Here is a 25,495-nt window from a genome sequence, read left to right on the forward strand (position 1 = left end):
CCGCCCCGCCCCGCCCCGCCGCTGCCGCCGCTCTGCGCATGCGCGGACGCCCCCTCGCTCGGGCCCGTTTCCAGCCGTTCGGGTGCATTAGCAGGAGCGGGCGGTAGCGTCGGAAGTGACGCCGTCGCCCTGGCCTGGCAACCGTTACCGGGGTAACGGGGAGGCGCGCGCGCGGCGAAGGACGAGGCCGCCCCGTCGCCTCAGGGCGCTGCCGGTCGAGCGGGGGCGGCCCCCGGCGGGCCTGGCCGGCGGTGGGGACCCGGCCGCCTCCCCCCGTAGTCTCTGTGAGGGGCCGGACCTTCCTTCGTAGGCCGCGGGGCGCTCCCCGCCCCCCCTCCGGGCCTGAGGGGGGGCGGCTGGGCTGGCCCCCGCCGAGCCCGGTGCCAGCTCGCTGTCTCTGGGCTGCGGTGGGCCTCGCTGAGGTGGTGCCTTCACCCGCCTTCCCGACAGCCCCCAGCTCCCTCCGCCCGCCGAGGCCTCGTGACATCTCTTCTGTCTTTTCTGCAGAGGTTTTTCCAGGACACGATTATGAGTGATCAAATCCAGTTCATTGTTGAGAAGCTCAATCAGGAGCCCTTCAGGAAGAACTACAATTTAATCACGTTTGACTCCTTGGAGTCAATGCAGCTGTTGCAGCTGCTCAATGATGTTCTGGGGGAGATTGACCCAAAGGTAAGGAAGGCAATCAGAGGTGCTCACATGTGTGTAATTGTGAACATCTTAAATGGGCCTGACGCAGAAATTTGCTTTTATTTAGGTCTGGCTCTGTATAATCTTGTGGCATGTTTGGTTTACCAAAATAGCTTGTATGAATCTTCCTGGAAATAAATGTGCCTGGCAAGAATCCGTTCTGTCTATACATCTATGTGTTCTTGGCAAACCAGGAAATGTTTCTTGGGCCAGGGATACTGGATCCCTGTCCCTCAGAGACTGATGACTGTATGTTTTCTCCTTGGGAATCAGGATACAGATCTTAACTTGGTTCATACTGACAACCGTCGCGTTCTTAAGTCAAAAGTCAGGCTGTCTTGCACACATACACAGGTATGATCAAGAACTGAACCTCATGATTTAGCTGTTGCAGTAGATATTGAGTCCCTCTCCTTTGAGGTTACCAGAAGTGTGCAGAAGGGATTGTTCATCCATCTAGGGCGCAGATAACATGTGCTAGGATATCTGACTTTGGTGGAGGTAATCCGTTTGCATAGATGAGGTCCCATGAACAGGGAGAATGTATACCTAGAATAAATTTACTTGAATACACATGTTGGAGAACAATCCATTAGAAGAGAATGGAAGTTTGGTGATAAAAAGGGTGTTCTGTATGGAGCATCTTGCTTCATTGGCGTATCGTGATAAATGGATAAAGTCAATTCTTTCAGTGTTGCTAGTTAATTAACATGACTTGGACAAACAGTGGATAACTTTTATTTTTTTACTCTTTAGCATGCTGTTGACATTAGAGAGGAGCTGCCAGAACAAACAGCTAAAAGAATGTTGAGTCTTCTTGGTATCCTTAAATACAAACCTCCAGGAAGTGTATCAGACTTGTAAGTATCTTTTTGTCTACAAATCACAGTAAAACATCTTTTACAGCTTATACAGTAACGACCTTTAATTTAGTAGTTGTGTGTATTTTGGACCTCCACTATCCCAGTGGGTATGTGTAACGCCTTGAAGGCAGCTCCTCCCTTGTCCCTATAGAGTATGGTATAGGGGATGCCAGCAGAAGGCTCCTGCAGGAGTAGGCTGCCCCTCGGGCCCTGCTGCAGCAGCTGCTATTGCAGAGTCAGCCAGGAGAGGGTGCCGCATGACTGGCAGGGTCAGTCCGTTCTCCATCCCTTTCAGACCAGCTGCCCAAGGCTGGATTGCACCCTCCTGTGCCAGGTTATAACCCAGAAAACCCACACTCTTCCCACATCGCCTTTATTCCTGAAGAATATCGCAGAAAAGGAAGAGTCATTGTTGCTGGCTTTAGCCTTTTGATGTGTTACAAGATTTTTATTTGTTTCAAGGTAGCAGAATTGGGATCATAAATAGCAAACTGGCATCACGAGTGTTTTCTCTTTTAACAGCATTAAGAATATCATTAGGCAAGTGGAGAGGGAATGTCAAAATATTGCAAATTGTTTGTTCCAAGCCAGTGTTCTTTATTGGTTTTTTTGTTGTTGTTTTCGTATAGGAGTGCATTTCGCCAAGGGTTAGTTACTGGAAGCAAACCTGTAATTCATCCTGTCTTACATTGGCTTCTTCAGAGGACCAATGAACTCAAGAAAAGAGCTTACCTGGCACGTTTCTTAGTAAAATTGGAAGTGCCAGCGGAATTCCTACAGGATGATACTGTGGCTGACATCAACAAACAGGTGCCATTTTTCATGAATGCCAACATTTTACGTTAATTAATTAAAGTGCCAATAGGAGGAGGGATAAATGAATCGGGGAGTTAAGTTGTTGAGATAAGTATTCAAGTAAGTTATGTTAAGAGCATGTTGGAATCGAGGGTGAGCAAATATTTGTAATATGACCACGTTTCTTCCGATAACCCTGAAATTGTATATTAATAGGTAGCATTGAATTAAGAGGTTTGAGATCTGTTAAGTATGGGGTACTAAATAATGTTCAGAGCCATGCTGGCCAAGACAGATTTTTATTTCTTAATTTTTAAGCACATTTTTTTTCCTATGAACTATGAGATGGGTATTTTTAACTTTCTAAATTACCACTTCAAACAAGTCCAGAAAATGTTATGACCAAAAGCCAACGTCTCCTAACTGTCAATTGATTGTACAGTATTTAGTACCCAATATTTGTATTAGCCTTATCCCAATTCTGCTTCAACCATTTATTTTTTTGTGAATAAGTAAAAAATTTCTTTTTCCTGGGCTGACATTCCTACTCATTATGTTCCTACTTCTTTTGTGAGCATTAACAATATTGGATTTATAACTTGGAATAACTAAGCAGAAGTAACAAAGAGAGAAAGGAATGCAGATTGTATGTTTTTTCAGTATGTCACAGTCTTAATATGTGTAAATATCCAGCTCTATTATTTCCATTATGTAAGATGTGTTCCTTTTTGGGATTACAGTAATATAACCATCTTATTAAACTAATACCCTGCTGATTAATTCAAAACAGAAGCTGGGGTAATATACTGCCTTAATGTAATTTAACTTTACAATGCAAGTATTTAGATACTAATGAGTTAAAGAATTGAGACTAAATTATTTAGATATACAGGCTTGCAATAGTGTCTTCTAAGAGAAACATTTCAAATATGAGAGTCTGGAAATCTTAGAACATGGTCAAGTTTTATGGCTGTATAGAATCAAGCTTAAATGTACTTTTGTAAATTATCTGAACAAGATACTCAGAATACTTGCCACCTTCCCAACTGTGCTGTGATTTAGACATCGGATTGGCTGCAGTATATAATTTAAACAGCGAGCAACTTCAGGCATGAATCTAGTTGTCCAGTCTTCATTGAGTTGCCTCAGGTGCCAGGTATCTTTCTTTCCACTATAGGTGTTCTTTGGTCATTTGAGTGTGTCACTTATTTCAGGTGCACATGGGGTAGCTGCAGCTTATTTGGGGAAAGTGAGAAACCTTCCCTTTGGTATGATCTGGCAAACTGCTATGCCCTTGTCTGAATCTTGCCATTGGTCTTGAAATTTTGTGTCCCGGTAAGGAAGACTTACTAAGGTTCCCTTTTGAAAGAGGTAGAGAATCCACACAAAGGAAAGTTGTTGGACATCAGCAATCATGAATACAGTTGCTCAGAGACTACCTGCTATTTCATGATTTGTTAAAGTACTTCTATAATGCATAAGTGATATAATGCAGGCCAGTTGCATTTTTACTCCTACTTTTTTGTAACTCATTCTTCATTATCCAGCATGTGCATACCTTATCATGCCTTTATTTGCCATTTAATCAAGCTCTTTCTCTATTATTTTTTCTCAGTAGCCATTTTATTGCTATTTTTTGAAATTCATTCCAGCTTGTCAGTGTGTGCCTGATATTGAAACAACCAGAAATGAACAGAGCATTCTAGATGCTAGTTCCCCAGGGTTTTATAGAATAGAATTGGTGCTTCACTGCTCAGAGATATGATGCCTTTGTTTGAATTGGCCTTTGCTGTTGCCATTTTGTGTTCAACATTCATATCAATTGCTCTTTCCAGGAAGTAAAAAATGACTTGATACTCTCTTTTTAGATTTTTCCATCTCATTGAATGGCTGTTTCTGTGGAGATTATCTTTCTTTATATCTCAGCTTGCATTTCTCCAAGTTGAATCTAAATTTATTTCCTATCCATATTTCTAAACTCTTTCTGTCCCCTGTTATTTCTCTACCCACACAGACTTTCACACTGCCTCTCAGTTTAAGATTACTGGTGGGCAATGTACTGGTGTGGAAGTAGAACACTGTCTACTTCTTTCTAACCACCGAACTACATATATCAGTCTCTGTAATATACTGAGGGCATGATTATGCAATGTGTCAAAACTATTTCTCACATGTTAAGTCAGGTGTGCTCTTGGACCACTTTGCTGGATTGAAGCTAAGTGCTCTATAAATTCAAGCCCCACTGCTTTGATCAAGCGTGTTGTTAGATCAAGCTCTTCCTTTGGGGGCTGATAAATTTATGTATGTGATATACATAGATTTATAGTAAGAGAGAATAATTTGTTAATATAGCATTGTCCATTTCAGATAACATCTTATCTTCCTGTTTTGAAAATACACTATGTATTACAAGGGAAGAGGTGAAAATACTGAAGAAATTGTGACACTTCTGAGTGTACCTTCAAATGGAAAACAATTCGCTGTAATTTTTTATTTTTGCTTTATAACTTGAGAAGATTTTTTGATGAAAAAATGCCTTTAATTCTGTTCTCACCATATTTCTATTTCTATATTTACTGTCTTAGTAGAAAAGCAACATATTGATCTGAAAGTCCTGAGACACAGAGCTCATTCTGCATGGTTTTTATTTCATTTTATAGTATGAAGAACTGATGGAAGCATTTAAAAACCTACATAAGGAGTGTGAGCAGCTCAAAACATCTGGTTTATCTACTGCAGAAATAAGAAGGGTAAAAAAATCTGACAAAATCACACAACTTTTGTTTAGTTTTTTTTTTTGAATGTCAGTTCTGTTTTTGTTGGTTTTGTGGACTCATTGCAGTGTATAAGTTGCACAGGTCACAGCTGGTAGGCACTGCAGCTGCCTTTTTGGAACTGTCCTCCGTTGGCAAACAGATTAGAAAGTCCTTGCTCATGCTTAGAACTGCGCTTTCTGAAGCAGATTGGGAAACAAGGCTGCCAAGACTCTGTTTGCATGATTTTCAAATATTAGAACCCCTTTTCCTGTGAATGCAAAGTGATACAAAGCCTTTTGCTTTACTGATTTAGGGTAATAATTTCAGAGGGTGTTGAAAGAGTTAAGAGCTTAAGTCAATAAAAATGATGATCCTGTGTGACTAAAGTATTAAGTAAAGATGTTTGCCCTGCTTCAGCAAAATATTTAAGCGTGGGTACAGCTTTCCAGTAAGACATATGGACAAGTTAAGCAGATGTTGAGATAAGGCCTAGATTTGGAGAATTTATTTCTCTTTTTCTCATAACAGTCTCTGGAATCCTGCTGTTTTAAGATAGGATTAAAGGAGAGTAATAATTGGATACATGTTTTAGCACTAGAAAGTGTTTTTTTAAACACAATTTTAATACAAAAAGTGGCAGCAAACATCACTCGTATGCAACTTCATGCAAAATTGTCTGCCAGGAGGTGGGTAATGATGGTAACATTAAGAACATATGTTAGGCTGCATCAGGTGTTGAATTCATGCTGATTTTTGCTTGGTTGTTTCTGTTTGTTTGTTTTTATTTTAGAGAAATCCACCTGCTTTTATTTTAAATGTTCACACTAATACTCAAGGATGCAGATGAAGGAATGTTAGCATAAAGAGAGTGGGAACTGTGGGGGAAGAGAGAAGAGAGAGATTGGAATTCTGGATGTTCTGATCATAGATCAATAAAATTATAACCACTTCAGTGTATTCAGAGAATAATTCTGGTTTTCATATTAATTTTAACAGAATTTAGTCCAATCCATATTATATTGTAAATAAATTAACATTTCTTTGTCTATTTTTTCTGCTTTTCAGGACATCAGTGCAATGGAAGAGGAGAAGGATCAACTCATCAAAAGAGTAGAGCGTCTTAAGAAGAGGGTAATAAGAGAAGTAACGCTGCTACATTTCAGTGTCATAATTTTTGGCTTGCAACTCTGATTTTGGAATGCAAACAAGGATTAAGATAAACATACTGTATGTCTAGGAAGGAATCGAATAACTAATTGACCCACAGGGAATCTCCCTAGGCGTTCATCCAGAGCTTTTAAGAATCTTGAGTCCGGTACTTAGCTGTCATTTCTGAGTAGTAACATGTATGGAAAGGAAGTGCTAAGTGGGCTTGTGAGACATATGATCTCTTTAATGTATTTCTCAACTATCTGACAGTAACATGCACTATTTATCCACTTGCTGTAGGTGGAGACAGTACAAAATCATCAACGAATGCTTGAAATAGCAAGACAGCTTCGCTTAGAAAAAGAGAGAGAAGAATCTTTGGCTCAACAGAAACAAGAACAAAAAAATCAGGTACTGACATTAAAGCATACCTATTAAAATAAATAGTTGTAGACATTTGTTTGGCAATCATGCATTTAAAAAAGTACATCAGGAACAACAGTACAGAGTTTCTCCCAACATCAGAAAATTAAATCCCATTTAAAATAGAAATATTTATCTACATTTTAAGGGAAGAGGCTTAACCTTGCAAGTTTTGAACACCTCATTCAACGTACTCGGCTACCTCAGCTGCCACTGACATCATCATGTAGCAGTCCCAGGAAATGTTCCATGACTTGCTGTTGTAGCACCCAAAGAGAATTCTTTGTATTTATGGTAGTGAGCAAATATGTTCCTTACTTTGATTTGTATCTCTGTGCATCTGCACTAAGATTTCAGGTGTTGAGTAACACAGCAAGTACCTCAGCTTGTCACTGAGTTGGGGGAATATATATTCAGGAGCAGCCTTGGGATTTTGGTCCCCAAATTTGAGAAAAATGACATCCTGGGAAGCACTGGAAGCAGCTGAAATCTGAACATAAGGGTGGGTTTTATTCCTGAGCTATGTTGTCAAAACAAGATATTTTAATAAAATCCATTGCCATATTGTTATATCATCTCACCGAATTCAGCAGCATGAACTTCAACGCTGTATTAAAAGGGGAAAAAATCCCAGATTTCTAGTATTGCAGTCTATATCTGGATGTGGAATCAATGTGAATAAGTAGGCTTTCAAGCTGTTGGGTCTTCACTTGAACCCGAGAGAGATCACAAGTAAAATGAATGTGATGTCCAGCTAATTCCGGTTCTTAGTACTCATCTAAGTCACAAAAACGCTAATCAACTTGGGTGTTGTTTGGCAACAAACTTTTCAGCGTGCTCTGAAGTCGGACAGTAGGTTGCTGTGACAATTCAGCTGCATTGAAGAACTGCAGTATAAGGATAGTTATCTGCTGCAGTCCTGATTCTTGCTGTTTGTTGTTCTAATGTTCAAGCCACTCACATTTTTGGTTGAAAATTGTTTAATGAATTTCTGCCTTAGAGAAAATATCACTTTGGGGTACAAGAATACTTTCCTCAATTAACACTAGAGAATATCAAGTAAACCCAGGCTAATTGTTGAAAGTTTGTTTTGGCATGTTCCCTTCTGAAACAGATAGTCACCAGATGCTTATAGCTACCTTCTTTTATATTTGGGATTCTTTTTGTTACTTTTTTGTTTTAGTTGTTTGAATATGCATTTCAAGGAAATGAGCTTATGTGTCTCCAATTCTCTCTCAAAAGTTGTTCCACGCAGAGCAGAGACTGCAAAGAGCACAGCTTCAGCTGAAAGAGATGCATCATGCAGTAGTGGATTCAAAACCTGAAAGTAAGTAGTAATCTATAAAGGCTGGGGGTTTACACTTCTCTGTTAGAAATGAAATAAAAACTGGACGGCTGTCAGTAATACGGTACTGCCAAAAAGCATATAGGAACTTAAGAGAATCTAAAGAAAGAAATAACTTGTGTTCTAAAGGCACATGCTGGAGAACGTAAGGCTGAATGTGCCACAGAAAGCCAGGGAGACAATCACAAGGGAAGATGGTATCAGTCGTATTTCTGAGGTCCACTTTTTAAAAAATCTTAAAACAATTAAATACTGAATACTAACCATAATGCTCTGCAAGAAAAGAACAGTTGGAACTACAAAGGGTTGGAAAAAGCAGAAGCCTCTTACTAAATCAGAAGTTTGTCTTTCCAAAGGTTTTATGCGTTTTGTATTTGTAATTGGGCATTGTTGAAATACTGCCACTTAAAAATTTTCTCAGTGAACGTACAAATAAATTGAATACTATGTTTTATTCAGTGTAGACTTGTTTTTCTAGTTGCCTTCTATAAAATATTTGTTTGAAAAGCTTTAAGGCCTGTTTCTTATTGTAGTGCAATTTTGTGTTGTAGTTTTGTATGGTACCACAAGTAAAGCTACTTCCTAATTAAGCTTTTTTTTATAGATCATGGATTATATATATTTATATACACACACACATTCTTATATATAAGTATATATAATATATACTAGATATATCTATATTAAAGCCTATATATTTATATATGAATATATTTGTTTACATATGAAAATACTTTGTTCTCATGATACAACTGTAGCCGATTGAGTTGTATGTTGCTGTATTACATTAATAACAGCAAGATTGCTTCTCCTCATTTTCAGTGATATCTCAGTCTGCAAATAACCTCAGCAAAATAAATTATACTACTTGTGAAGTAAGTTAGTAGCCTATGATCATTTATAAAAATAGCAGGTGGGAAGGAATTGCAGTTACTAGATAAATATGTAACTAACTGTCTCCAATTTTACAACCTGTAGGTTCCTGATGGTTTAATCACTTTGAAGAAAATGTAACAAGGATTAGCCTGGCAGTTTGACAACAAAACTGGGAGTCAGTTTAGGGTTCCGTGTTTCAGATATATGTGATCTTTGGCAAAACACTTAACCCCTTTCAGTTTGTCTCTTGCACTTGGTTATTAATAACACATCGCAGGACTGATAGAGGTTTTCTGTAGGGTTGATTTATAGGGAAATAATTTACTGTATGTAAAGTAGTGTGAAGGTATAAGACTCTGAATGGTCCTTTTCACAGGGCTTTTCCAGTTGCCTTCTAAGTGGCTGTGGTAGAAAAATGCCATGGAACGATTTTTGTTGTATGTATAAATTACTTCCAAAATTATAGAATCTGACTATTTATTGATTTAAACTTAGTAAAGTAGGTCATTGTCTTACTCTTTCAAGTACATTTAATATTCCAGTTGCATCACATAACTGCTTTGGCAGCTATTTTGAGTTAGAGAATTTTTTTCAGTCACCAGCACGTTGCTTTGTTATTACTTTGTGATTTTACTTTAATTTTTTTACGATCCTCATCAGCCACTGAACCACAAATGGACCTAAAAGAGTATCTGAACTGTCTTCTTTACTCAAAGGGACTTGCAGTGGATTTTATAACTGTTCCATTTTTGCAGTAGCTATCAGAGAGTTTATACAGCAAAGCTGTGTCAACATTTCTATTTCAGTTCCTGGGTTTTTTTTAAGGCCAATGGAAACTTGATGGGTTCAGTTCACAGAAGCGAAGGTAACATAATAAAAAGCCAGTAAATATGTCATTTAATCATTGAGATGAAAATAAAGATAAAGTTAACATATCTAATTTCCTGAAGTCCTGCTTGCAGGGGAAAAAAGTGTTTAAATGTTCTGAAGAAAAACTTGGAGTCATTACTTAAGAAAACTTGTGCTGAAATTTTGCCCAAACAAAGACTTCAGGACTTAGCTTTGTAATTGCTTTTTCCCTGTAGTAGTTACAAAGACACCGCCTGTAGTAGCAATTACAGAATGCCAACTGTGTTTTTTAAATAATTGAAATTAGGTGACCACAGTGCACTGAATAAGATTCAAATTATTTTAAAAGCTTTGTTGGTCTATAGTTTGCACAATTTATTTTTATTTTAAAAATTCCTTTTGGCTGCAGTTTGGTACCTCAACTGCCTACTTGTATCAGTATAGCTTGTATGCTAACAATTCAATGGCTGGTTGGTAGGTGTAGATTTTCACTGGAAGTTAGAACTTTCCTTTAAAATAATTTTCTTACATTTTTCATACTTCAGGTGTTTTTGCTTGCAAAGCAAGATAAAATGATAAAAGTTGTTGTTAGTGAGTAGAAGCTTTTTGGTCTGTCTTACAGATGCATGCTCCTTTCGTTACTTTATCTTATTATGAATTTAGGATGAAGTACTTTAAAGACATGTAAAGGAACTCTTTAGGAACTAGCACATATTTATGAGTATTGTTAACATGCAATTAGCATCAGTCTGCTTTAGCTGTGCCAGAAAAATACAGCTTATGGTTAGTAGGTTTTTAACTCTTAGAAATATAATATTTAGAAGACTTTCTATTGTATCATGAAAAACAGTTGATTGTTTTGAGATGTTTTGTAGACTAAAATTAATCATACTGGTTTCCACAGTACACTCCTTCCCTGTTTATTAACTTCAGTACTACTCAGTATGTTGTTTGCCTATAGAGAGGCAGTTGCTGCTGGTAGCAGTAAGTAACATGAATTTGCAGTTTCTGGGTTTTTTGTTGTTGTTCTGGATATGAATAGTATTTTTATTAACACTGACCACTAGTTTGAATAACCTAGCTCATGCTTTCTCAGCAAGATTGTCATCTTTTTGCTTTGATTATCTCTGCTGGCACAAACACAAATTGTTAACGCCAAGAAGCAAACTGAATTACTGAAATTCTTGATCTCTGTCCATTTTACAGAACATTATTGTTCACTTTATTGGCAGAAATATGAAGAAGTGGATGACTAGCTTGAAAATATTGATTAAAAGAATGCCTTAAGGTGATCGTTGTTGATAAACACTGAAATGTATAATTTATATACTTCATTAAGTTAATATGTAGTAATAGATTTAGAACACAGAGAACTTCAAAGTTCTTCAGTCAAAAAGGAATTGCTTTGTACAGATGTCTATTTTAAGTCATTCTGAACACTTGATGAAAAATAGAAATTTAGGATGCTATTATTCAAATATACCATTTGAATGAAAACATAAACATTCTTCTTTTCCACAGAACTATCTTTCCCTAAAATTCCAAGTTTAAATGATCTCCACTACCACTGCGGATCACATTACAATTAAAGTTATAGGTGTATTTGGTAAAGGAAAATGGCTTAGGTGGAATTTTATAATAAATAAAATAATTTAGAGATGGAAATAAAATCACTATCAGTTCCTGCAAGGTCAGGGGGAAAGCACTTTTAAGCTAACTTGATATCTTTGATGAGAATACAAGTCTGGTTGGGAAGATAATAGTATTGCTGTGGTTGACTTTTCTTAAGACCATTGACTCTTTATTTGCACCCCATTTTGAAGAACAAACAAGGAAGCAAAAATTCAACGTGACCTGTGTTAAAAGGACTAAAAGGAAACTGAAAATTTTGGAAAGGAATTAATCAGGGAATCATCTCTGAGTGGATGTGTTTCTAATCAGGACATGCAGAAATCAGTGTTTGGCTCTTTTTTTGTTTAGTATTTACGTCAGATACCTGAATAAAAAAAGGCAACTGATCAAGGGTGAAATTGTCAGATGAAATTAAAATTGGGGAAATGACTGAATAAAGAGGAGGGCAGACTGTTGATTCGAAGTGAACTTAATCACTTAGGAAGTGTTGTGGTTTCACCCCAGCCAGCAACTAAGCACCATGCAGCCGCTCACTCACTTCCCCACCACCCAGTGGGATGGGGGAGAGAATCGGAAGGAAAAAGGTAAAACTCATGGGCTGAGATAAGAACAGTTTAATAGAACAGAAAGGAAGAACCTAATAATGATAATAATAACAGTAGTAAAATGACAATAATAATTATAAAAGAATTGGAATACACAAAACAAGTGATGCACAATGCAATTGCTTACCACTCGCCAACTGATGCCCAGTTAGTTCCTGAGCAGCGATCCCCGCCCAGGCCAACTCCCCCCAGTTTATATACTGGACATGACGTCACATGGTATGGAATACCCCTTTGGCCAGTTTGGGTCAGCTGCCCTGGCTGTGTCCCCTCCCAACTTCTTGTGCCCCTCCAGCCTTCTTGCTGGCTGAGCATGAGAAGGTGAAGAATCCTTGACTTGGTGTAAACACTCCTTAGCAACAACTACAAACATCAGTGTGTTATCAAGATTCTTCTCATACTGAATCCAAAACATAACACTATACCAGCTACTAGAAAGAAAATGAACTCTATCCCAGCCGAAACCAGTACAGGAAGCCAAGCCCATGCCAAGAGTGTGTATTTTAAGGAATAGCCAAATGCCATGGTATTCCTCTAGGAATAATGTACATGCAATGTAGTTACAGCATGTGGGACTCTTCCCTAAGAAGTGACTCTGAAAAGGACTTGTGGGTCATGGTGTAAAAATGGTAGAACTGGAGCTCCCAGTGTCAAAGATTTGGTGCTATCCATGCATTTATTTATGGAAGAAAATGGAATAGGAGAGTGATTACCTCTCTTTTTAGCTCTGATATGTCCATCACTGCAATGCTGTCCATTGATGAGACTTCAAGAAGAACGTTGAAAGGTCAGAGAGATTCCAGAGAGCATCAATAATAATTATAAACATGGAAAACGTAACTTAGAATGGCAAATTCAGGAAGTTTTTTAGTTTTTCAAGGAGATATCAAAGGGATGATTTGATCATTATCTGTCAGTGTTTGCATGTCCCAGACCTCTGTTTAGTACAGGGAAATTGGAAGTTGTATCATTGGAAGCTGTGGATGGAATCATTTCAATGCTCTGTTATTGAGGATGATTGCAGAAAGGGAAGTGAAGGCTTTGATGTAAGTGAATGCCCTGCGGAAGTCTGTTCTAGACCTGCCTTTGTCATGGCCTTCCTATGTGATATTAAACGAAGTGTTGGCAGATAGTCTATAAAATGAGTGGTTCTCTTTCTTTTATTTTTTCTTTTTTTCCCCTTTTTTAAAAAAAACAGTTATTGTTGCAAGTGGTTTTGGTATAGGATGTACAATTGGTAGCCTGTAGAGGGAAAAGAAGTAGGAGAAGAAATAGGAATCTGAGTGCAAGGTGAATCAAGTTTTAGATCCATTAGCAGAATTATGCAGAGGAACTTGCCTCTTTCCTACATGACTGAGCAAGCAGTAAGAAACTCTTTCTCCCATCCCTCTCTTTGTAATAATAATAATAAAAAAAGTTGAATGGAAAACATGAGGAGTTGCTGTTAATAGCTCCCCACATGTAAATACGTGGTTGGCAGAACCTTGCTAAAATAACCTTAGGGCACAGAGCCAGACTTTCTGTGCAGCTTACGTATGTAGATTTTGTAACCATAAGTCAATGTTAAAACATTAAAAACAGAATTTATATGTGTAATGGAAAGATTTAAAGTATGCTTGCTTTTCTTTCCTCTAGCCTGGGAATTTGATAAAAGAATGTTTTTCACTGAAAAAAAATTAAAACAAGAGCTGCCCTATGTTTTGTTTTTTAAGGTTCTGTTAAGCAGCAAAAATAGTTCTTAGGTAGTTACTTCTCCATATGTTGAATTGTAGGGGAGGAAAAATATATCCAAAGTATTTAGGAATGAAACCACATTAGTCATGAGGGATGATGACATCATCATGTCTTTCCCCATCGAGATGTCAAGTTTTAACTCGCTTCGTTGCTTGTTGCACTGTCAAGAGTAAGCATGATGTAGAACCAGTCAGTGTTTAAAAGAAGTTGGTAATAGCGCTCAGGTTATCTGAGAAATAAATCTAGATAGTGATCAAGGTTATACCCTGTGAAGTCAGAAGGTCCCTGCTCTTATGAAAGCAATTGTTTAGGTGTGGTTATTTCCTGAGTTAAGTGTGATATCTACAATAAATTATTTAGGCATGTTCATTTTTATAAGAAAACTGGAGTAGTTCAAGAAATAAAGTATAGCCTATGTATGCAGATTATTTTTGCCACTAAGAGGAAAATAAATTAGTTTGATGAAATAAAAATATTAATATTTAATATCAGAATAATTTAATTGATATCACTTTGATTTCCACACCAAAGATCTTGGTTATAAATATCAAATTGGGAGTTGCATTCCTAGTCAGTTCTGAGGCGATAATTCAGCTCACCGTGTATGTGGGAAGCTTTGCTGCATTTGCAGGAGTGGTAGATTTCTAGTGAGACATTAAAATGGGGTCCCTCCTGCCCAGCTCTGTCATGGGCTGAGGAAGACTGGAATCAAGTGCTTCTGGAAGGACGAAGTGGGAATTCTCTCTTAGTAAGTCCAAGTGTGTCTCTCGGGGTATAGCTGTAGTGCCAAGTACATAATGGCTACTGCATACATAGAGTAAGTCCACTTACCATTCTGAAACCAGTATTGATGCTGTTTGTTTCGCACAAGATAAATGAGCTTTCCACAAAGGGGAAAAGATCATGTGGTAGTGTTGCTTTTCATAAACACAGAAATCAACAAACTAAACTGCTGGCAAAGAGGAATTCCCACTCAGTTTGTGTTGACTTGACTTTGTTAGCAACACTGCTTTCCCTAGGGTCTGTTTTCTTTCTTCTAGTTCTTGAGGCTTTCTCAAGAACTAACGGTTTATTTCCTCTCTGGCAGCTAAACCAAGTAGTTTTTCTTTCAGTCTGAGCTGGGAGCAGAGGGTGAGGAGGATCTATCAGTACGGTGTTTCTAGAGGTAAATAGTGGCAGAATAATGGAGGCCCTTTTCCTAGGCTTCTGTTTCACTTTGTTCTGACCTTCTCCTTTTGTTGGTCAGTGGTATGGTCAGCAGGCTTTTTAGCCAGAGAACCAAAAACTCTGCTTTCACCTACGTCCCTTCCCATCTCTGTTTCAGCAGCAGCAGCTGTATACTGTTGTATCTCTGTACTCAAGATTTTCTCTGTTTGTGCAGTGTGTGAAAGAGGCAGAGATTGTGAATTTCTTGGTTTTCTTGGCATTTCATGCCAATTCCATATTCTCCCAAATATGGAGAGAATCCTCCCAGCCCAAAACCCCAACTCTAGCAAGTAGTTTTAAAAAGTTCCTAGGATACTTACCCCTTAGTCATCTAGATAACAAAAAATATTCTGAAATACCTATCCCTACTCTCATCTGACATATAACTTCCAAATCTTACCGTCGTCCTTGACACAGGTGTCTCGGAAGAGTAATTGCACTAAACTGCCTGTTGTCAGCGAAGACCGTGTAATGTAATTTAAATAGATGCTTTATTCTATTCTGCTGCATTTTTCTAGCTGTATATTGTTCTTATCTGAATGTACCTGTGTTTATTTATAAGTTATCTGTTAAGGAGGCTAAATTACTCTACTTAGCAAGAGCCAAGTCGTCATAAGCATGGTAAGATGCAGTGTGCATCAGGCTTGTGTAGAGCAAAATTTATAAATATGGTTGCTTTTCTCAACAGAATTTTTGATGTTACTCAGCAATTCCTTCTTTTTTTTCTATTTTATTATTTTTTTCAGCATTCTCAGTCTATATACTGTCCTGAGATTAAACACTTGTTCTTACAAGAAAAAATAGCGTGCTATTTACAGAGACAATTTATAAGTGTTCCAGCAATGTAAAAGACCCTTAAAGTAGGCATACATTAAATTCTGCTCATTGTAGGGCCTTTTTAGATGCCAGATTAGAATAAAGTTTTATTTTAAGGGATAATTTCCAAGGATATAACAAATCTATACATGAGCTAGGCCAAATTAAGATCTTTGTACAGATAAAGGATTCACACAGAGATAATTTCTGTCTGTAAATGAAGTAATTCACATGAAACAATGACCCATGCAATCTGTGAGTAGGATCAGCTTCAGGATGCTTCCTCCACTGCTCCAGCCACAGAAATTCCAAGGGATACAAGCTTTGAAAAATCTCTGAGCAAGTTAGCATAGCTGTGATGTGCTTTGCTGCCCCTCATCTTGCAAGTGCATAAGCAACCAAAGTCTAGCTCTTAAACTTCTCAAATTTCAGAAGAATGTAATTCACAACACAAAAAATGTAACATAGAGTCTACTATCTTGATGTAAGACACACATAGGGTTTAATGGCTTTCTATATCAATGCTGCATGTTGAATTTTGCATCTGATTCAGCTAGAGTTTCATGTAAGAAGGGTTTAACTTGTTTATTGATGAAAAGAATCTGTCAAGGAGTTAATAGTTATGTGTTAGAGATACAGATGGATAATAATACCTATTATATTGCTGAACATCCAGATTAAAAATCTAAATCAAGTAACTACCTGTTTCTTTAAGTGTTGAAAAGAAGTCTCAAATGTTATTCTGTTGTTATTGTAATTGCTGCTAAATTTAATGTGTTGGTGAAATCAAACTTAATTATCTGCTACATTACTTTTATAGACACACACTGATTTAATTTGGTTTTAAGGTTTAATGAAGAAACTAGAAGAGGAGATAAATTTCAATTCATACTTGGTTACTGAAAAAATACCTAGAGAGCTTGAAAGTAAGAAGAATTCAACATATTTCCTACAAAAGGTGGTTGCAGAGCCAGCTATGAGTCAATCTGATCTCAATGCACTTGAAACCAAGGTAAGTTGACCAAGGTCACACTTAATTTGTGTTCCGTAGCATGGTCTAAGGTTCTTGTACACTGTAGTTTTCTTACCCCTACTTTATATCCTTGAGAAAATGTGTCATTCCCAAAAGAACATCCCTTCAATTGTAAAACAAAAGATGTGTTAATCACTAAATGCAAACTCTCAGATAAGTTTTTTTAAAAAAACACAAAACAAACAAAAACAAACAAACAAACCCCAAACCCAACCCTATCCTTAAATGCTATTTAGAAAATTGTGTTAGCAATTTGCTATGGTATGAGCAGAGATGTTAATTTAGCACTAAAGGTTTGATTTTTCTTCTCTTCAGATTTCACTTGTTTTAAACTCACTGACATCAAGGGAGTTTATACCAACATATAGAGAGTATTTATGGAGTGGTAAACAATATTCTCCAAGTGATACATCTTCACAACATTATGTGTTAATCAATGTGCAATGGCTCAGAACTCCTTAGTGTTTGGAATAGGTCTGCATCATTTGTCTTAGTTGGTAAGACCAAAGGAAATTTGGGGATCAAATACTTGATTTACTTTTCCAGATTTTTTCAGAAGTTAAAAGCAAATAATGTTAGAATGACCAAAAATCCTTATTTGTAGTATGTATCCAAACTCTGCAGAGGGATTCGTTGCCACAGAAGTACATTTATACATTTCACTCAGTGAAGTTTTCATATTTGCATAATCCTAAATGAAAGATTAAATACGTAATACTATGTTCTAGAAGAATTTAGAGGAATGCTAATTATTAGTATTTCTGTTGGTGATGATGAAGATTTACAACAATGTTAGCTAGGGTAGGAAGACTAGTCCTACATACTACTAGGTACACTGTTCAGTCTAAATGTCTTCTCCTTCTACCAGTTGTTTTTTAATATTCTTAGGATCTCCAACTCAGGCTTTGCTGTGAAATATAGATAATGAGGAAAAGGAGTATTTGTAATAGATCAGAGAATGATTTACCTGTGGGCATGAGGGCTGCCATCCACCATTCTTCCTGTGTCTTGAAGCAGAAAGAGGTTCAGCAACTCCCTCAACATCATAGTAGCTTGTGCATTCACACACAGAACATGCCAAAGTAATAAAGAAATGCCCACAGGTTTTTTGGATCAGACAAGAATCTGCAGTCAAGTGTCATCAAGAATACATTCTGTTTTAAGGTTAAGACTACTTTTTACAAAAGTAAAATCAGTGACAGCCTAATGCCATTTTGGATTCTGATCATTATACTTCTAAGGATGACAGCATTATTAAGTGGTAGACCAGGTCTGAAATAATAATAAACTAGCTCTGTGATTCAGCCTTTGCTTTTGTAGTTTATTTCTTCTAATCAAAACAATATTTGTGGTTGCAGTAACTTCTTTTAGGCACAGTTGAAGCCCTGTTTTGCACCTTTCTTTTCCAAGAGTATTGTTGGGGTTTTGGCAATATTTTAAAGAACGTCAAGGGTTTTTTTTTTTTCTCTTTCTCCGTGAGGTAACCTTTTAATTTGTTATATTTTGGAAGTATGTTCTTAATAGATAATAAAAATATGTCATATACTTGGCTGTTATCACAGCATGGCCTTAGACAGCATTTTTTTTTTTTTAAAGTCAGCCTTCTATTAAAAAGGAGCTGAACTGCACTATGCATGCTACTATCATGCGTTTTATAATGTATAAAACAGGAATTTATTCACAGAAGGGAATTCTTATGCCATCTTCAAATTCAGGCCTGTTCTACCACTTACAGGCTTTTGTAAAGGAATAGAATTTACAGGAGATATCTTTTCCAGGTGCTGGAGTATTTTTAGTCCTATTGAGCACTTTATTTGAAATACTTAGCTTTCAAAGTACACGGATATTGCTCATAGAAATGTTAGGGTAATGCCCAGCACTGTACCTGCGTTACATTTTGACTTCATTGGATTTCAGTACATATTTACACTGCTTGCTTATCAGCACTCATCTAGTTAGCAGAGAATTAAAGGAAGGTTGCTAGGGCTGTGGTTTCCATGGCTGATGAGAGTCCCAGTGTAGCATTAAGTCAGGACTGGAAAAGCTGGAGTCAGTACACTAGTGTAGCTGTTTATGAGTTTCCAGATGCAGTAGGCTCTAAAGCTTCAGCTAGAATGAAGATCAACAATTTGAGATTATGGACAAACAGGTGCATTTTGCGGCAGTAGAAAGAAGGTACCGTAGAGCTGGAATATGGTGGTCTGTGACTCTTCAAAACATTGATGAAATTTTATATCACTTAGTCTTTATTTGCTCCCCTTTAAACTTTTGATAAATGGTTGAGTGAAAAGGATTTTTAGTTAATATTGATAAAATTACATTTTTCACATAGTATGTGACATCAGTCTTTTTTCTGTCTGTACCAATTCACATGCATTTTTCTCTCCACGTACACCAGTTTGCTTCATTTTCAGGGCCAATGTCATGCTTCTGCCTTATCATAAAGGCACAGAACTGGAAATCCAAAAACACAACCTCTTCCTGGCCAACACTTAATGACTCATTGAGTTTTTTGGGTTTGTTTCTCTGTTTTAAAAATGGAAGTAGCTGGATTGTAAATCTTGTTTGCAAAGCCTTTAATTCTTGGAGAAGACAAAGAAATAAAGCTCCGTTTCCTTAGTTTTCTATTCTGTCTTGCAGATAAATGAAGTGAACGCACAAATTAATCAGCTTATTGAGAAAAGAATGATGAAGTATGAGCCAATTGATAGTAAATTTTCTATGTATCGCCAACAGGTAAGAAGGAACAAAACATTTGTTAAGCAGAAGCAGTAGAGCAATTTCAGTCACTGATCATCTTCTATACTGATTTTTTTTCTTTAATTTATTTAGCATAAATCAGTAGAAATACATAATAATGGAAGACAAAAAGAAAATAAATAGCTGTTGAACATATGTAAGCTTAGCTCTGAGTCAAACAATTGCTTTCAATCATGTTAGGGAGTTTGTATTGACTGCTGTCCTTAAGCTGTTAGGTGTTGCCCTTAAGCTGTTAGGTGTTGCCCTTCAGCTGCATCACAGTAATTCTGGAAGGATCATTTTAGAGGAGCTATTTTGGTAAAGCTCCAGCTGTGGACAGATTCTTGAAAGGCAGCATGTGGGCTGACTGCTGCAGTCAGACCTGGATGCAAGGCTTGCTTTCAGTTATATCCCTTGCTTGTGTTTGACCACATGCTATTTTTCCCGTTGCATCTATTAAGAAGGTATTCTTTGATTTTTCATCCTGAGGCTATAAAATAGTCTTTCTATAAAATAGGCTGTCTAGTCTTAGTAAATTCACAAGTTATAAAGAGGATTTATGAACTCTGAGATTTTCAGAGCTTACGCAGAAATGTAAGTGATTTCTCTTCCAGGCAACCTGTACCGCTGCTAATTTTATTGAAGATTTTCATGATGATACAGTGATGGTTTAAAAAAATAAAAAGGCTTAAGTAAAATGTATCAGTGGGAGGAAAAAAATTGTGATAAAATATATACTGCAGTTCAATCACATATGCAATATGAAACGCACCATTTTGTTTTGTAAGAGATGCTCTTCTTCTCTAAAGAAAAGCCTGCTACAATAATGTGCTGGTACCAAAGCACCAACTGGCTTGTGATATAATTATGTTCAATGTTCAATGGAGGAACCACTCCACGAGTTCAGGTTGCTGCTGTGAGTTGAAGGCATATGGTGGTCTTTGCTTTGTTCTGCTAGGGACGGGCTTCTGTTTCACAAAATAATCATATATATTGTACCACAGTTTGTCACTGCAGATATCTTGTGAAGCAAAGAGCTGCGATACTACCCCAGCAGAATTCTGTTAGGTATATTTTTGGAAATAAAGCTGGTCCTTTTAACCTAGTGTGAGAAAGCCAGTGTGTATTTTGCTTCATTTGTTCTTAAGTTTTGCCTTTCATATGAAGAAACTAACCATGCCTCCAAATTCATGCACATGCATCTAAATTAATGTGTTGCGTTATTTTAAAATATTTTAAAATAGTATACTTTGGCAAGATAAAAATGCCTTTTCTTTTCCCCTCTGAACTAATGTATACTTATGTTCCCAAATCTGTTAGCTTCTGGTCAAATGTTATGTACTATTAAATATTCCATCTTTTATAAAATATTATTTTTTAAATGCTTTATCTTCTAGACTCAAAAAGAAAAAGAATAATCTGTAATCTACACTATTTCTGTACTGTATTGCTTTATTCATTGTCTTCTAGTTATTTGCCAAGATTTAGTGGCTCAGTTCTGCTGTTAGTATAACATATTTCTGTAGGTTGGAGTAGGTTGGAGTTATAAAAATCTGTATTATGGCATTTGTGAAATCTTGGATAACTTTCCAGTTAAGCCATGTTGGTGTATCTTACATATGCACAAAAAGGGACTAAGTAGAAGAAATGGAGCTGCTAAAATGCCTACCTTTTTCTTCAATGAAAATGAAAAAATGAGGTGAAGAAATGTAAATCTAAAATGTAAAATATATCAACATGAATGCAGGAAAAAAGGGTATGCTTGAAATCTCGGCCATACTGAAGAAAGTTGGGAGTCTGCAATCAGCTTGAATGAAATTGTGGTTTAACCCACTGTATATAATGTGTGATCGATGCTTTTTTCTTTGCAGTGAGACATGCTCACATTTCTTAATGAAAATCAGTTTCTGACAGTTAAAATGTGGTTTCAGTGGTGCAATGCCTGAAATTTAATGGATTGCGTTTTACCAATGATTAAACAAGGCAATTTTTACTTTACTTGTCCATATGCATTTTTAATGATCATGCAGGCATCTATAATTTCCCGGAAAAAGGAAGCCAAGGCAGAAGAACTTCAGGCTGCTAAGGAAGAGATGGCCAGCGCTGAAAGGCAGATGCTGCAGAAGACCAATCAGGCCCATGAGTTAGAAGGCTCTGAAGTTCTGAAAGGGGATGAGGTATGCAATATAACAGTGGATATAAGGAAGAGGAAATTTTTAAGAGGTGGATCAATTTTTAACAACTCACAATCTCCTTTTAACTTTACATTGCAATAACTGCTTCTACAGTATCTTATCCTTTTTTCTAGTATGTTGTCAAACTACATGGCCTCAGCATTGCAACAGATTGGCCTCTGTTTTTTTAATGCACATATTTTGTCATCAAATTCCAAAATTAACATATTTGAAGACTTTTTCTTTAAATGTGCAGATACTACAATGCTGTCCAGTGCTTTCAAATGCTTTCCAATATTTATACTGCAGCAGTGCTTGATTTGTAGCTATTTTCAAAGTAATAATTTCAGTTCTTCACATTGTACCTAATAGATTGCAAGGCATATGAGGACTTAATGTTGGGCTGTCTTAACATCCCAGACTCTGAGTCAAAATAATGTCAATATCATCACAATGGTATGATGGTAAATAACTAATTATAAAAGTCAATGAGACTAATGAAGGGATTAGGAGTTCAAGTGATAAGTCAGGTAGATCAATTTTATTATTTGATGTATAATAAAAATCTGCTTTACTATCTGTTCTCTATATGATATATGATCATAAAGCATAATACCAGCAATTACCAGAAACGCAGTTAATCCTGTTGTATTTACTACCCACAAAAGTTTTTCCTTAAAAAAAATTTTCCCAGACCCTTCTGAAGTTTATCTGCCATACAGACTTTGACTAGCACAATCAGCATAGCTCAGGCAAAGTTATATCTGAAGCTGTATTTATCAAAGCAGCTTTTTCTTCTTCAAAAGTTTGCAAAGAATAAGGCTGCTGCAGCTGGGTAGTGGTTTGTCAGCAAAATGAATTGACTTTTCTTAAGACAATAATTTCTTTCAGCTTGGAAAAAGCCCGCTAAGTGTACTTACAGGCAGAATCACTAAAGCAAAGAGTATTTTAGCTGCATCTTTCTCTGATTTAATATATCTTTTCATTTCCTCCATATTGTGTTAATTTGCACTGCCATCATTTATCAAGAGTAACACTCTTCGCTTTCTTTTTGTTTGTCTGTTTCTGTGCTTTTTTTACATACTACTCAATACAGGGAACGCCCTTTGTAGAAGGAACTCCCTTCCTGATCCCATGCCTGCTCCACAAAAATCAATTTTCTTTTAGAGGAGTTTTAAAGAGTGAATCAAGTATGGAAACATGGATGTGTTAAGGCATTAAGGCTTCCTGTATAATATGGAATACATGCAAATTTCACTTGTGCCTTCTTGCCTTTCTTCCCTTCTGTAAATCAAGATGAAAACTACCGGTGGAAGCAAGGGCACAGAGACTTTGAAGAATTAAGATGTTGATTTCTCTTACCATAACATACTATACATATTCCATAGGTGTTCCATAGGTAGCAATAGTAAGACCACCACTGCATTAGATTTCCCTCCACTACAAGGTTTTTAACCCCAGTGGTCATGGCATGTTGCTAAAGTCTTTGACAGCTTTTTAAATAAAAATAAAAACAGAAGAAAGACAATCTGTGTTCCATGACATGTGATGGGATAGAAGTGTTTAATTAATCAACAAGAATGCATTACCAAGACAGCAACACATGTTTTACATTATCTGTAAATGCACTGTAAGGTGAGAAGTAATTCATGTTGTGCCTGTTCTTGAGGGGGACAACATACTCTGATCCATAGTAATTCAAGGAGAGCTGGATAGGAGGGAAACATGGTTACAGAACCTCGTAAGACTCTTAATAATGAAAAATTCAAGTTAATTGTCTGACACAAGGAAGAGGTTCAAGACAGAAAAAAAGGCAAGACCTATTCTGAACATAACCTGCATTCCTTTTGTTCAAATATATTCTGCTTTTGCCATTTTAAACCTTTTCAAGTCTTCATTTTGAGGAGTGAAGAATAAATGGCTGAGCACTTTGGACAAAACCATCAGCTTAAAATAAGAAGTGTTTGTCTTTTCGTAAGAAGCATTTCCTGTTTTGTAAAATACTTTCTGCACATTGGCCCAAGGAAGCCAGTATTATACAGTCCATGTCCTGTTCTTGTTTATTACTTCATTAGATACACCATAGTGGTACTCATGGGCACCAGTGTAAAGCAGTAAAAAGGGTGTTTCCTATGGCTAAAAACTAGGAAAGGATTTGAATTCTTGATGATTTTGACAGTTTCTTTTTCAAAGGTTGCAGTTTCCTCATCTGGAAAATGGAGGTATTGATATTGAATTCTTTTGTAAATGTCTGCTGCCAAAAATGCTGCATGGGACCTTGGTACTATGGTCTTTGTATCTTCTTAAAGTACATTGCAAACGTATTTTATAGAAGTAGTCCTGCTTCAGAGTCTAGGTTGTGAGAAGACAGGACTGATAGATGAGATAAATAAGTTGGCAGGGAAGAGGTGATGAAGCAAAAGTGAAGTGAATAGGTTATCTCTCATCAGTAAAAGTCTCAGTTCATCACTCACCAGACAACCTTTTGGTATAGATTTGTTTCTGATATGTTATGCTTTTAAATTTGTGTTTTCTGATTCAGTGCTCTGTTACTCCAGCTTGGAGCCAATACAGAAGGAAAGCTTGATTAATGTAGTAGCGGTGAGTCACTGTTGCAATACGTGTGTCCAACGGGGACAGAAAGAGGTTGTCCATTCAACCTTCACTCTGCACTCTCTGACAACCGAGAGCATCCTTATGCTTTCTTGTTGAAATCACACACATTTTACATTTAGTTCCTCCATTTTCAAAACGGAAGAAAGAGGGGGTTTTAACAAATAGTTTTGCTGTGTTAAGTTTAAAACAGGCTTTTAATACTGCCATGTTTAACCTATAAATGCTACAGTTAAAGAATTATTTTTCTCCTATACCCAGTATTTCTCACCTTCTCTTTGTCTGGCTTTGCTGTATCCTCTCATATCATGGCACTCACAAGGCTTGGCAATCAAAGAATCAGTGCCTTCCTAGCTTGTGCTCCCGTACCAGTATTTGGATCTCCAGTTGAAGTCTTCTTAGCACTTCATTCAGCAAAAGGTCAATCCTGGCTTAAGTTTTTAGGTGCTAGTGTTTTGCCTTCTCCTCTAATCATAAAAAGGAATGTGAGAGCATTCCAGTTGGTTGGAGAGGTTGTACACCTAGATACAACTTAGAAGAAAGAGCAGGGAATAACCAACTCATTTACATCGAGCACAAAAAGGTAGGAATAAGTTGTCTGCTTCAGGGATTATGAAATCTTTTTAAGTACTTCAAACGAAGTACAATGAGCATGGGGCAGTTGGCAGGCTCCTAGCTGCAGCTGTCAGATCCTGAAAATTAGGGAATCAAATGTTGACACTTAGAAGGCTAGATGGTTCAATTACAAGTGATCCTAGGTAAAGCTGTGATATTTTTAGCTCTTTACACAATGCATTGTACTTTTCAGAGTTCAGCATAGGGCCCCAAGAACCTAGACTTTCCTAAGGTATCAGAATAGAATAGTATCATAGCTGTGATTAGCTACAGTAGTTGAAATGAATATGTTTTTGAGAACGTGGCATAGAAAGTTCTGTCAGCTTGTTAACATATATTTGAGGTTTGCATATTCATTTATGTAAGGAGTTTAATTTTTTTCATACAAATGCTCATCCATGCCTACCTGCCCCCTGGTAAAACAATATAAAAAAATGTTTCAATATGCAAACAAAGAAAACAGTCAGTCTTGGACCATAGATCTTGTCACTTTTCCTCTAAAACCGTCAGGTCCATCTGAATCCACCAGAACAGTTACCAAGCTCCAAACTAGGTGGATGGATTTCTAAGAGAATAGCTATA

General features: G+C 37.0%; 1 protein-coding gene across 6 annotated transcripts in view; it reads left to right on the forward strand.

The window, feature by feature from the left end:
- The first annotated feature begins 48 nt into the window (after window positions 1–48).
- Window positions 49–25,495, forward strand: part of IFT81 (intraflagellar transport 81) — a 71,220-nt gene continuing 45,773 nt past the window's right edge. For 4 of the 6 annotated variants that reach the window (XM_069794760.1, XM_069794761.1, XM_069794762.1 and 1 more), the window contains exons 1-10: window positions 163–672; window positions 1,447–1,550; window positions 2,183–2,363; window positions 5,009–5,098; window positions 6,170–6,235; window positions 6,554–6,664; window positions 7,919–8,003; window positions 16,588–16,751; window positions 19,413–19,508; window positions 21,542–21,688. In XM_069794760.1, coding sequence (XP_069650861.1) covers window positions 529–672; window positions 1,447–1,550; window positions 2,183–2,363; window positions 5,009–5,098; window positions 6,170–6,235; window positions 6,554–6,664; window positions 7,919–8,003; window positions 16,588–16,751; window positions 19,413–19,508; window positions 21,542–21,688 — 1,188 coding nt within the window. In that variant the 5' untranslated portion in view covers window positions 163–528. The other 2 variants (XM_069794758.1, XM_069794759.1) reach the window with 2 other exon arrangements.

The sequence above is a fragment of the Haliaeetus albicilla genome, chromosome 10 (assembly GCF_947461875.1).
Source record: "Haliaeetus albicilla chromosome 10, bHalAlb1.1, whole genome shotgun sequence".
NCBI classification, from domain to species: domain Eukaryota; kingdom Metazoa; phylum Chordata; class Aves; order Accipitriformes; family Accipitridae; genus Haliaeetus; species Haliaeetus albicilla.